Source organism: Pogona vitticeps, chromosome 4 (assembly GCF_051106095.1).
Source record: "Pogona vitticeps strain Pit_001003342236 chromosome 4, PviZW2.1, whole genome shotgun sequence".
In the NCBI taxonomy this organism is placed as follows: domain Eukaryota; kingdom Metazoa; phylum Chordata; class Lepidosauria; order Squamata; family Agamidae; genus Pogona; species Pogona vitticeps.
In genome coordinates this window covers 32,881,900-32,895,820 of record NC_135786.1, presented here as the reverse complement: position 1 = coordinate 32,895,820, position 13,921 = coordinate 32,881,900, and the positions used below count along the sequence as shown (strand labels likewise).

Below are 13,921 nucleotides of genomic sequence, written 5' to 3'. Positions count from 1 at the left end.
TGAAGTGGACATGTTCCACAAAAGATCACATTGTGTTCCTTGTTGATATGCTTGCACAGACTAACACAGCTACCACTTTGAGAACTATTTATGAACAATGATTCATTTTATTTCATTCTGCATCAGATTTTTCTCCTTTTATTTTTCCTGCTGACATCTTGGGTGTGGTCCCCCTACTTGTCTTCCTCTTTAACCCCTGGAAAAGAAATGTTTATGTTTCGCCTAGACTTTAGTCCCAAATCCCACCCAAGCCACAGAGCACCTACTGGATAATATTGGGCTTTTCTCTCACTTCAACCTACTTCTTAGGATTGTTGTGACAATACAATGAGAGAAGATGTGCTCCCTTCCAACTTCTTAGCAAAAAAGATGATATTCAAAATAAATATCCTACACAGTAATAGTGGACATTGTCTCTGAGAATGGATCCTTGCACAGCCAGTCTAGCGCTATCTACAGACAAGAACAAGGTAGTAGTAGGTTTGGGGAGAACCCCATTTTTGCAGACATAGAAAAATATTTAGGAGGAGAAAGCTTGGAGAGGAGCAAAAACAAAGCATTCCAATCGAACTAAGCATGCAGAGTAGCATGTATCCCAGGGGCTAAGGAATAAACAGAGTATCCAGAAAGAAACCATAACTGTCAGGCTGATACATGGAACAACGACAACATTTTGCTGCAGTTCCTTTTATAGAAGTAAATATAATCCTGACCCTGAGGCATGTAAGTGAATGCATGTTGCATATGTTTTAAGTATCTGCTGTGGGAAACTATGTGGGATATACATAGTAAACAGGTCGCCTAGAGTGGATGAGTAGTCCAGATAGGTGGGGTATAAATCAAATCAAATCAAATCAAATCAAATCAAATCAAATCAAATCAAATCAATCAATCAATCAATCAATCAATCAATCAATCAATCAATCAATCAATCAATGTGTAGAGTTGTCTGCACACAGAGAGCTACATTCAGTTTTCCTTGGTAGTTGTGGCATGAAATTTCCCTCCCTTTCAGCCCTCTATGAAATCCCAGAACCAAAGGTGCCCCAAGTCACCAGAGCCAGTTTGTGTGTGTGCATGCGTGCATGCACAGGATATTTCCCCTCTCCTGGTTCTGCTGGATTCCACCATTAGGACTGCCCACTGGATGCAATACTTTGTTAGTAACTCTTTTTTACCTATACTTAACAAAAAATTGTTTAATAACAATTCAAGATCTTCCTTTTCCTAAAGCCAACTGTACTATACATCTTGCAACTGAAGAAGAAGCCACTGAGCTCCAAGTTCCAAGACATTGGGAAGGAAAAATCGTTAGGATTTGTTTTTTAAGTAATTCTAATTTCTTACTCCTTGGTGGCCAAGATATCTTCCAAGGAAAGTCATCATCCTGCCAGAGTCACTGTAGTGCATGAGTTCCATACCTTTAGTTCACAGTATATGAAAATTTGGGCATTGGCCATCTCTCATATGTCCACTGTCGTGGGAGAACTTGTTCCTGCCAGCATTCTCCTGTCTTCTTCACAGCTATGAAAGACAAATAAGACCTTGTCATATACTGAACCCAAGAACTTTATGGTGTGATGACTACCAAGCAGGACATGCTACTGAATAGTAGATGAAACAAATAACTAGATCTCTGCTAACAAAAAAAAAAAAAAAACACTCATATGCGGAATGAGGAGAAATGTAAAGCTAACTTCCAACTTCTCTTTTCCAAGTGAAATGCAACGAACTGCAGACAATTAAAACAGAGCTGACACAGATCAAATCCAACATTGACGCTCTCCTGGGCAGATTGGAGCAGATTGCGGAACAGCAGAAATCATCTACAGGTCAGTTGGCTGGCTGCAAATGTTCCCTCAAAGAGCCATGGCACTGACAGAACTCAGGTGCAGAAAGGAACTGAATACAATCTACCTGGCTATGGCCAGCCTTCTTTAACTTGGAGACCTGTTATTTTTGTTCAGCTGCAATTTAGCAGCTGATAGCACCACTGAGAACAAGTGACTGTAGTAGTGGATCAGATGTATGAGGGAGACATACACACACAGGACCTTTAGGAGATTGCACTGGTTCCCTGCCCACCAGGAAAAAAAATTATTTGAAAAAGGCTCTGCAGACTGGATTTTTTTAAAAAATTACAAAAGTGGGGAGCAAGTGGGTAAATCATAGCAGAATCGCTTTCCATACCGCAGAGAGACCCAAGCAAACATTTTGGGCCTCTCTGTGTCAGGTGACACTTTGCCCATTTTGCCAACTCCTGTAATAGATCATCAAAAAGGAGAGGAATGGTTTATAAGCATTTTTTCCCACAAATATTATGAAAAAAGAGCAAAGAAGAAGTGTCTTTGCAAGCCTAAATAGCTACTTATCCCACTCGCCCCTTGCATTTCTTGATGCTAAAAATAGTTGGCATTTAAGGAAGCCAAAAGAGTTAATATGAGGAACCATGCTTTCTTGGTTGAGGCCCCTTCCCTCTAGAGTAACCTTCCCACAGAATTTGTCAGGAGCCCTCCCTCGTAGTTTTCAGGAAGTGAATTAAAACCAAAAACCAAGCTGCCTTTCACTAACTGACCTGGAAAGTTCATATTTGCTTTAAATTTGTTTAATTGATTTAAATTCAGGTTTTATAAGATCGAGCTAAGCACGGGTTATATGGGGTATTTTTTTTACTGCATTTATATCATTTTCCTGTTTGTGTGATTGCAATTATAGTTTGATGGGTTGTGAACTGCCGGGAGAGTGTTCACCCTGATGGGCAGTATAGAAGTCCAAATAAATAAACAAACAATGGCAGTTGCATTCCACATACCGATAAAGCTGTATTAAGTCTGTCACCCGTAGTTTCTTTTTTCTTGTCCTTGAGATGATACTTTATGGCCAAACTGGCCAGAGGCCAAAGCATCACAACCTAACAGGAGTTATAAGCCCATGCATCTGTAATGGTTTTTGACAGCCTCCTTCCCCTATTGGAGCTGCTGTATTCAGGAACTGAACAACTGCCAAAAGGAAAGACTCAATGGAAAATAAAATCAAATACTGTACATTTAAATTTGATAACATCTCTCCACCCTTCGTGACTTTTGAGGAGCAAATAGGTAGCTTTTATAACCCACCCACACAGTGTTCAGGCTCTGAATGAAGAAGAGGTCATGGCTATGCCATTCCTCTGGTAAACAGAGGAACAGGGGAACTAGGGGTTGGCAGCATATAAGCATCACAGTATTGTCAACTCCAAATGGTCCTAGATAGCATGGTTGTACAAATCATCTCAACTTCATCTGATGCAGAAGCTGATGATTTTGCATTGGTTTGCTTGAAATAATATTATTTTTCAAATATTATCACAGGAGACGGAAGCAAGATTTTTTTCCCAGTTGTTGGTTAGTTCCATTGAATTGATTTGGATCTAATATAATCTCCTGGAGCATTATGGGAAATTAAAGCAGTAGTTCTTTTGTGCCTACTGCCACTGCTGAGTAAGCCTGACAGTGTCTATCAGGAGAAGAAGGCACTCCTTCTTATTTCCTTGTTTTTTTGGATCATACCCTGCAGAGGTGAGAAAGAAAGCAGACGGAAACAAAAGTGAAGTTTCCCAAGAAGACACAGCATCAGAAGCAGAAGTCAACACAGAGGAGCCTTTAAATGGAGAGGAGGGGGAAGAGGAAGGTCTCTTGCGGGACGACTGTGAAGATGAATTGGTAAGAGACAATAGTGAAGTGTTATTCTTCCACTACCTGTGTGGATTAATAGGCTTTGTGCAATTTTAACAATGATCACACTGGGGGAAAAGTAATATTCGTACATGTCTCCTCTCCATCCACTGCCTAATCCCAGAATAAATGAGATCAGTTACAGCTTAACTTCCTTTGCAATCCACCAGGAGCAGCTCTTCCATCTAGTGATGCTAAGAATGAGATTTGTCTGGTCAAATTTGCATCACCAGCAAGTCCAGGTTTTTCTCAGCTGTCAACTCCAGGCAAATGCAAAGATTCTGGATTCCTAATAGTTTAAACTCACGTGTTTGACTGTCTGAATAGATGAATGGGAAATACCTCATGCAGTCCTCAAGCAGAGAGTCCAATATGTAGCAGTGCAAAATTGCCCCAAAGCATATTGCCTTGATTCTGAACTCACAAGTCATTCGACATTAAAACCCTTTTAATTGCATGCATTTGTTGTTATATGTCAGCAAGTTATAGCAACCCTTGTAGAATTTTCAAGGTAAGTGAGATATATTTAAGGAGCAGTTTTAATAGTTCCATAACCTCAATGAGTTTCCATGGCTGAACAGGGATTCGAACTGAGGCCTCCTAAGCCCCCATCCAATCCTCTACACCAGACTGGTTATCTGAAGGAATACATACCTTTAGACATAAAATCTGCCCAGCAGCTGTTTGGCATGGAAGCTGAATCCGGTCCATTAACACTTTCTGCCAATGTAATCACTGGAATTCCACACTTTTCTTTCTAGAAAACTTGTATGAATGTTGGATTGGGATTTAGACTCCCATCTATATATTCCCCATCTAGCTCTTCATTGGATTATGCCTGGATGCAGTTAGATTCTGTGGGGCTCATACCCAGAGTTCCTTGATCTTACTTCTGCTCTGAAGAATGTTTCCTCTTCTACTACACTTCTGCTACCAAGTCACGATAGGAGCAATGATATCTGCACATCTTATCTACTCTCTTTTGTTCTCTCCAAGTGAGCACTGGCTGGGCTCAGGACAAAGGGACAGGGTCAATGAATGAATGTTGTTGTTTTTGTTGTTGTTTAGTCATTAAGTCGTGTCCGACTCTTCGTGACCCCATGGACCAGAGCACGCAGGCCCTCCTGTCTTCCACTGCCTCCTGGAGTTGGGTCAAATTCATGTTGGTTGCTTTGATGACACTGTCCAACCATCTTGTCCTCTGTCATCCCCTTCTCCTCTTGCCTTCACACTTTCCCAACATCAGGGTCTTTTCCAGGGAGTCTTCTCTTCTCATGAGATGGCCAAAGTATTGTAGCCTCAGCTTCAGGATCTGTCCTTCCAGTGAGCACTCAGGGTTGATTTCTTTCAAAATGCATAGGTTTGTTCTCCTTGCAGTCCAGGGGACTCTCAAGAGCATCCTCCAGCACCACAATGCAAAAGCGTCAATTCTTCAGCGGTCAGTCTTCTTTATGGTCTAGCTCTCACTTCCATACATCACGACAGGAAAAACCATAGCTTTGACTATGCAGACCTTTGTCGGCAAGGTGATGTCTCTGCTTTTTAAGATGCTAATGAATGAATAGTAGGCAACAATTACTACTACAAAGAAGTACACAGGAAGGAAAATCTATTGCAAACATCTTGGCCGAGAGTCCTGACAAGAGGTAACAGTGCATGTATCCACAGATCACACTCTTCTTAGTTCTGCAGACAATGCTCCTAAAATCTGCAGCACAAGCAACATCATGTCAATTGCAGTAGAAATTGTATGGCTGGAATACTTTAAAAACTATTTCACTACAATATTTAGGGATAGAAAGCTACCCTAACCTGAGTCAGACTGGGAGTCCATTGCAGAGCTGAGAAGTTAATCAATGACATAGCTATCACAAGTTACATTTTCAAATAACAAGGGTGTAAAGTTTCATTTCAAAAGTAACGTCATAAATGGAAATAAATTTAATTAAGTAACTTGCATTAGGAAATGTTATCTTTTAAGAACATTTATTGGCATTTTTTGCCAAATTTTATGCCATCTTCTTGTACATTGTAATTTTTTTCTCCAGAAAATCAACAAATTGCAATGAGTCATGCAACTAGAAATGTAACAAGTTAATAAAAGAATATTGCAACATTAACAGTAACATAGTATTTGGGTGGGTGCAATGAGATTAGAGATGTAACATTTCTGAACACTTCCATTTTCAAAAAATGGAAACAAAAATGTGCTTTTTTCCCAGAAAAGAGAAAATGTTCAGAAATTTTACATCTCTAAATGAGATACATAATGAATCTCAGACTGATTGAATTACTGATAGGTTGTAGGCATTAGGTATTCTGATAACAGATTATACCTAACTGTGCACAATAGGATAAAACAAAATGCTGGCTGCCCATTTCTGAAAGCACAAGGCAGACTGCAGTTCAGAGATCTACCTGTGCCCATTGCCATAACGTGAAATGCATGAGTTAACAGTGCAGCAAAACAATACAGTCTTTGCATAGACAAACGTAGAGATTAAATTTGACTTATTGCAAAATTTCCTTAACAGTTTCCAACGGCATAGACATGTTGGTCTATTTCAGCATGCTGAGGCTAGGGTGAAGGCAAAATATTATGACATCTTAAAGACTAACAGATTTGTTTCTATGCAGGCTTTCAGCGATCAAATTCCACTTCCTCAGGCACACAGAAATGACCATATTGTACCATACCATCTGTATTTAGACGAATCTCTATAATGGTGGGAATATATAAAAACACAGATGGCACAGTATGGTCACTTGTGCATCTAATGAAGTGAATTTTGACCCAGAACCACATCTGTTACATCTTCAAGCTGCCACAATATTTTGTCCTCCCTCTCCCTTTGCCTATGTGAGTATCTAGAAGGGAAGAAACTCTCTGTCTATTCATTAGCATATTGTGCGGTTCACACCAGCTTCCCCCATCTGTTTTATCAGATTCCTTATTTTTATCAATAGGCAAGGACTCAATTTTTACTTTAACAAGTTTATTTGGAACAACGATAATGCTTCTCTCTCTCCTTTAGTGTTCCATAAATCCTTTCCCTCATTCTCTTTTTCTTTAACAGTAGGTCCAACCCAAGAGCCAACTGGCAACAACATGTTATTAATGACAGGAGTGAAGAGGTTAAGCACAAGCTCATAGGAACTTAAGGATGAAACACCCAGCCCACATTCGGTTTCCACACCTTCATCCTGGTATCCTTCCAAATTTTGGGTGGGTATTGGGTTACTCCATGATTCATCCCAGGGAAACAGAGACTTTTTTTTTTTTGGCCTCTCTGTTGTTGGCTTCTCGTGGAAATCTTTTTTTTCTTTTGTGCCTCCCTCTCTGCCATCTCTCCCCTGTATGGAGGCTTACAGACTTGTCTTTCCTTCTACTCTTTCAGCCACCTCCCTAGGTACTTTCAAAGGTGTTCATTCCTCTGTCCAGGAGTCTTCTTCTATAATCTCTACCAACTCCTTTTCCAGTATCCTTCTCCTCCTCAGCTCAGTACGCAACTACCACACAGCTCACTTCTTCTCCTCCCTTCATACATCCTTCATTTCCCATCAAAACTGTGCCTCCTACTGGCCATTCCTTTCCCAGGTTTTCCACTTGCATTCTACTTAAAGAGACTTCCTGTGTTGTTGTTTTTTCCATCTCGTCCATTAACAGTTCCTTCTCCTCTTGTGAAGTAGGTGGCCCATTCTCAGCCTCTACTTCTTGAATATTTACAACCGATCTTACTGAAGAGTGCAGCAAAGGAGACCATGAATTCTGAGCTTATGTCTTGGAGCCAGAAAGAGGATGGGGCTCCTAACAGAGACAACTGAAGTCATAGTCAGTCCAAGTCTTCTAATGAGCTTAACAGATTCTTCCCTTTTCAAATCAATTTCATACTATCTTTCTATTATTATTTCTGCACTGCAGGGCTTTCTACTCAAGCTTATTTAGAGAGAGAAGATGCTCTTTGAAAACACCATGGCTGCAAACTCATGCAAAATTACAATTGCACAGACTCAGTGCCATCTAAACAACAAGCTTCACAGTACAGGAAATAAACAATATCCTGCAATAAGGGTTCTTTTGTGGGGCATCCATATCCCCAGGTGCTTACTGCTAATATATAACACTTTTTGTTCAGATAGATACATGGGACACTAAATCCAAGTGAATACAATATAATTTACTTGAGTAGATATTGAGGGTTCTTACAGTAATCCTGTAAGCATTTATGTAGACGTAAGGATGGATTAAGCCTGTGTTTGTTATTTTATTAACACTTGTACTTGGGATGGAAAGAATGAGATTTTTAAATATTGGAGGCTTAAAAAGGTAGCAAGCATGACACAGGTCCAGAAACCTGAGTATTCCGCTCTTCAAAGTCCAGGACTGAATCTCTGTAATGCTGAACTGGGATCACCATCTCCTCTGCTTTACAACAGGTTCCTTATCTTGAACAGCTACATAGCCGGCAGATACCATGTGGTTCTCCTCATACAGAGAATAACAGTGTCTGCAGAATTTGGCAGGAACTGTCCAGTTCATTTTGGACTAAAATTTACAAATATCATATTCTAGTGAGAAAGAACTTGATGTTTTAAAAATTAAGTTGGGGGGGAGGATTCCAGAAATCAATACATTGAATTAGCTATGCGCAAGATTTTACTATTAGGCTTTTCCTACATTACACCTAACTTTCGTCCATTGTTGTCATCATTATCATCACCATCCGATAATTCTCTCTCTCTCTCTTTTTCTCTCCCTCCTCTTTTCACAGGAGAATAGCCATTACACAGATGTGGAAGACTCCAGCCTACAGTAACTAGGTATGTTTAACAGTGCACAGGGTGAGAGCCTATTGTTTGTATGCTCTCTTGTAACTGACGATAAGTCACAATTATAACTTTGAGAAAATGTTCATTTGCATTTTATTTGACCACAAATCATAATGATAAGCTATTTTGATAGTGTTTTAAAAGCTTCCTTCCTTTCTTTCTTTCTTTCCCTGTCATTTTAGCATGTTCAGCTTACCAGCAGTGAATAGAGGACAGCAAAAGGTTAAACCCTGCCTTGTCATGTCGAGCCAGACAAGTATAACTTGCAGGACTGCCATCATCTTTCTGCCTGGCATTCAAAAGGAGAAACATGGACCAATATTGTCAAGCTGTTTTGTAGTACACAACCAACTAGTCATCCCAGTGGAGTTTCATCATCGTCTGGTCCCCTTGACCCATCTTTGTACTACAGACACTGAGCCCTATTGCCAGCACAAGTATTACTTGTGCTGTGTTCTCCGGTAGCCAGATATTGGAATGAATTATTTTCTATTGGCAGATGGAAGTCTGAGGTTTTATTTGGAGCGTCAGGGAAAGAAAGAGAGAGAGACTCTATGTAAAGAGCCTCGTTCCAAAGAAAGATGCAACTCTGATGTGTAAATTGAGAGAAAGGTATTTCACTGTGTACAATTTATGGTTTTTGACTACCTTGAGCAGGATAGCCAGAGGTAGCTCCTGATAATCCATGGGCCTCCTTCTAAGCAGCTTGAATCCATGTCACTCTGCAGCTATACAGACTTTGGCATTTGGAGCATCTCATTGTCATGTGGCACAATGGGAAAGATACACAGAGAACATGACTATTAATTAGTCATTTGATAAGATTCACCACCTTCCTCTTCTCATTGCCATAAGAATCCCATAAAGCTTCAGTCAGGTAGTAGGTGTCTGCCAGGTGTGAGCATCATGTAAAATTAAAACAAAGGCTATAAAAGGAGACACACATTAAATCAAACATTCTAGAATAAAGGAATCTGATAGGAAATATTCCCTTTATAATCTGGAGCCCGTGTGGTTCATTAAAGTCTTCTAAGTCATTTATTTGCTCTTTATAAGGAAAAAGTGAAACAAATCAGGTTTAAAGGAAGGGTAATGACAACCCAAAAAGCATATGACAGCCAGAACCAGTGATAACACGGTGTGTTTCCTTTTTGTGTTACAAAAGACCCAAGATGGAAGGGAAAGGATGATTCCTTGAGTCCCCTTCTCTGACATACAGATGCTTTCAACTAACATACAAATCCATACAGAGAAAAAATAAGCACTCTTGTTCTGCTTATTCTATTGACATATCCCACAAAATTGCACCTTTAAAAAAAGATGCCTTTTTCACAACCCACTCAAAAGTAGAAAAATCCTCACCACCAGCTTCAGAAGTACATGATGTGACATTTCTTCAGCAGTGAGTTTTAATCCTAAAGAGACTAACCAGCTGTTTAGAAAGGTCAGCAAAAGGCCTTGATTCTACCATTTCAAAGGATTTCTACCAGAAAACATATCCCAACACAGAAAATGTCCCTTCACTGGGGCTTGTTGACAGAAGATCACAATTCTCAAAGCACAATGACTTATGTATATTTCTTGGTTGAAAAGAATACACCCTGAAGAATAAAAAACAGGCAATATTTCAAGTTTCCCTCTCTTTCTTTTCTCCACTGGCTCCTCCTGCAAAGTCTGGTCACTTTGTTGTACTGAGCTATTTTAGAACTGCTTTCTAGGCTTGTTTTGCTATGACCTGACCATCAGACTGAGGTATAGATGGGAAAAAAGGGCAGGGGTGGGGCTTTGTATATAAAATTCTGTATAATAAAGAGAGAAACTTGATTCACCCTGTGGTATCGCAATTTTTAAAACTCAAGCATACTAATTATTATTAGCTTAGAAAAACTCTAGACTGTGTCAGCATCAAACAGCCTAGTTTGGTTGATATACATTAAAACCCCCTCATCTATACATGTTGCCATTTCAGCTATAGATTGCATTTGCAATTAATGTATACCAGAGATGAATAACGTTCAGCCCCCAGGTCCCCTGGTGCTCTCACACACATGGCATTTTTAATGGCTCAAAAAGCCTTTCTACATTTTGGAGGGATGGGGGCAATTTTTCCATTTTCTGAGAGTCCCAAATGCCCTATCCTGTCTCCATGGGTAGCTGGAGCATCTCCACATGACTTGGATATCTTTTCATGGAGATTAGTGTAATGCAGAGCATGGGGCGAGAACACACTCTCTGCTCATATTTTAAAATTAGTCCCTTTTTGAATGCCTAAATGGTATAAAAGTATGTTTTTTGCATAGTGCACAATACAGTATATTATTTTATGGTACAACCATTTCAAACACAAGGAGACACCTGGAACAGTTTTGTTAACGCTAAGGAATGAGCTTTTTGTAAACAAAGCAACTGAACATCATCCTTGCATTATGTAAATATTGAGTCCCACAGTATAAAATCATTATCTTTGGCTTTTATGGCAGGAATCTTACAATGCAACACATGATGATATCACTCACAGCTACTTGGGTGGATGGATTTCAAATTAAAAGCTTCTTCCCACTCCCAGGTTCCAAGAATCTCTAGGGATTCCTTTTGTCCTGCAGATGACTTTTGGAAGTGTGGGGAAAGGGAAGAACTCTTTTAATACATAAAATTGGCGCCCACTGGTCTCTCTTCTGCTGCTGCCAACTTTCAGGCATTAAAGAGTTCCCTCCCCTGTTATGCAGCTCCCAAAGCTTCTCCACAATAGAAGGGATCCCTAGGCATCCCTTCTGGTGAGAGCAATAGGAAGCTCTTCATTGCCTCTAAATAGTGTAACAGATAACATCGCTACAATTGCAAGGCACAAACTTGCTCATTAGGATTCCAGCCACTGTTTGCTGCAAGTTCCAAGATCAAGGAAGTACCACAGTGCATTGTTGCCCTGAGATCCACTGCTGCACCTTTAAACAAAATATTCAAAACCTTTGCTGAAAATTGCCTGCCCACTCCCCTAAACCTCAAGGTTTGTTATATGAAGCTGCCCTTATTTTAAACTATTCTAACAATATATATATATATATGGATAGGAGTGCCGTGAAGAATCTGAAATGATATCTGATGTGCACTCTGTTAGAATAGCTGCACTCAGAAACGTGTTTTGCACTTTAAGATTCCCTTTGCAGTGTCCACTCTCCATAACTTCACATCTATCAAAGCAGCTGACTAAACAACTGTGGTTCCCTACTTTGTGTCCCTGTATGTTGGACTAAAACACGCAAGAGACTCTGCAAACACAGACAGTAGGAAATACCATGGGGTGGTGGTGCAAGCTTCGGAGCTAACACATATTGCTGCTGGTAAAGAAAGAAGCAAAAAAGTCATATAGGCTTCTTATGACCCCTGCAGAGATTAATATAACACAGCTAAGCAATAATAATTATGTGCCATCAGGTAAATGCTGACTTATGGCAACCATTTCCACAGTTTTCTAGGTAGAGAATACTATATTGGTTGTTGTGGGTTTTGCGGGCTTTTTGGCCGCACGGCCAAAAACCCCGAAAAACCCACAACAACCATTAGATCCCGGCTGTGAAAGCCTTCGTGAATACAAACACTCATATTCTTTTCAGGGCATCTTGGGACTGTGCAGCTTGCTCAAGGCCACACAGGTTGGCTCTATAAGCTCCCTTTTCTTCATTTAGGCATTGATCTGATCAAGATGTGCATTGTTTCGGCAAATCTGCTGTATTGCAATGCATCTTTAAACTCCACCAAGAAGTAAAAAGTCATATACCATGATTAACTGGTTAAAAATACATAGACAAAATGGGAATAATATGTAAATGACTACTTTGGGTTGAAATAGTTATGTTTGTCAGAACAGCCCAGGAAGACAATCACAATGCCATAGTAAAGTTATGCAAGAGGCACTGATCTTGGCTTTATTCACTTTAAGAGATACATCCAACATTCATTACAGGTCAGATATTGTTAGAAACAATTTAGAAAACCAAGGCTTTAGTTTCCCTGTTCTCATGAATAGAAAGTAATTCTTATGGCAAAACTGAATTCTGTTAGTAAACACACAGGTGAGAATTCTAAAAAAAATGACATCATCGCTATGTTAAGGATGAGTCCACAAATATTGACAATCCCAATTTTCCCCCCACATTACAGGTACCCAGGTTAATTTAATACCATGTATACATCCTTCACCTCTCACAGTCATATACCATATTTACATTTCCTTCCCGTTGGATAGCTACAAACTAAATATGCAAAATAACAGACCAGCAAAAAGGCACTCTTCTCTAATCTCCATGTTTTTAACATAATAATTAAGAAAAACTCAAAAGACACCAAAGAAATACAAGAACCCTGACAGATTGGACCAAAGGCCTACCTTGTGATCCTTTTTTTCCCACACACAGCCAGATGGCTATGAGCTACAAGCACTATATGCAGGTACCCCCACCTGTACTCCCATGGATCTGGTATTTGGAAAAATGCTGCTTGAGATCCTGGAGAGAGCACAATAGCCACTATAACTGATAGCCATGGATAGCTTCTATCAGTAATATTGTACACAAGTTTGTATAATCTCCTTTTCAAGCCAAGCTGCTGCCCATCATTATCTCTAGGGGTAATCCAATCCATATTTTGATTCTACATAGCATTGAGTACCTTCTTTCTTTTGAAACTTTTCCTATCCAAAGTTTTCCATCATCCAGCCCTACTGGATGATCCTCTCCATTTTAAAGAATAAGCTGAACTGTACACCATATTCCAAGTGTGGTTGCACCATAATTCAAAGGGGAAATTATTGGAAACTTCTCAATTGAGTTCCTTCTCAATTAAGCCCTAGCATGGAAGGTGTCAAATCTAAGTTTTAATTGAGCTACTTCAAACCTAAGATTCCTTCTTAATTAGTAAGTCAGCCACAAAATCCATTATTGTATACATGAAGCTACAATTTCTGGTCCAGAGTCTATCATTTCATACATGCACCATTTTAATGCTTATCCACAGTGTTATTCAGATCCTTTGGAATTTTCTGGTCCATTTTTGTTTTCACCACCCTTTGTCTCTCTCTCACACACACGTGTGCACGTATGCACACATGTTTTACCCAACCTGGCCTATTCAATCTTATTTCTGGATCATTTGTGAACAGTAAGAAGTGTCCATCCCACTCTTTCTTCTGACTTAACTTCCTCAAAAGCTTTTGGAAAAATAAACCATATATTGTAGACCAGAATTGTTTGAATGTTACCTAATATTATTTAAGGGGTGCAGGATACAGAGGAAAGTGCCTGTTCAAACCACTGAAATGAACACTAACTAAAATCCAAAAAATGTTTATATATCAACTTGAACAAAATATAATATATAAATTG

The 13,921-nt window shown here is 39.6% G+C and overlaps 1 protein-coding gene across 7 annotated transcripts in view; it reads left to right on the top strand.

Moving 5' to 3' along the window:
* The window catches only part of RALY (RALY heterogeneous nuclear ribonucleoprotein), a 283,434-nt gene extending 270,846 nt beyond the window's left edge, over positions 1 to 12,588 (top strand). For all 7 annotated transcript variants that reach the window (XM_072997020.2, XM_072997018.2, XM_078393244.1 and 4 more), the window contains 4 exons: positions 1,719 to 1,832; positions 3,556 to 3,701; positions 8,486 to 8,534; positions 8,726 to 12,588. In XM_072997020.2, coding sequence (XP_072853121.2) covers positions 1,719 to 1,832; positions 3,556 to 3,701; positions 8,486 to 8,530 — 305 coding nt within the window. In that variant the 3' untranslated portion in view covers positions 8,531 to 8,534; positions 8,726 to 12,588. The remainder of the gene's footprint in view (positions 1 to 1,718; positions 1,833 to 3,555; positions 3,702 to 8,485; positions 8,535 to 8,725) is intronic.
* The last annotated feature ends 1,333 nt before the right edge of the window (positions 12,589 to 13,921 follow it).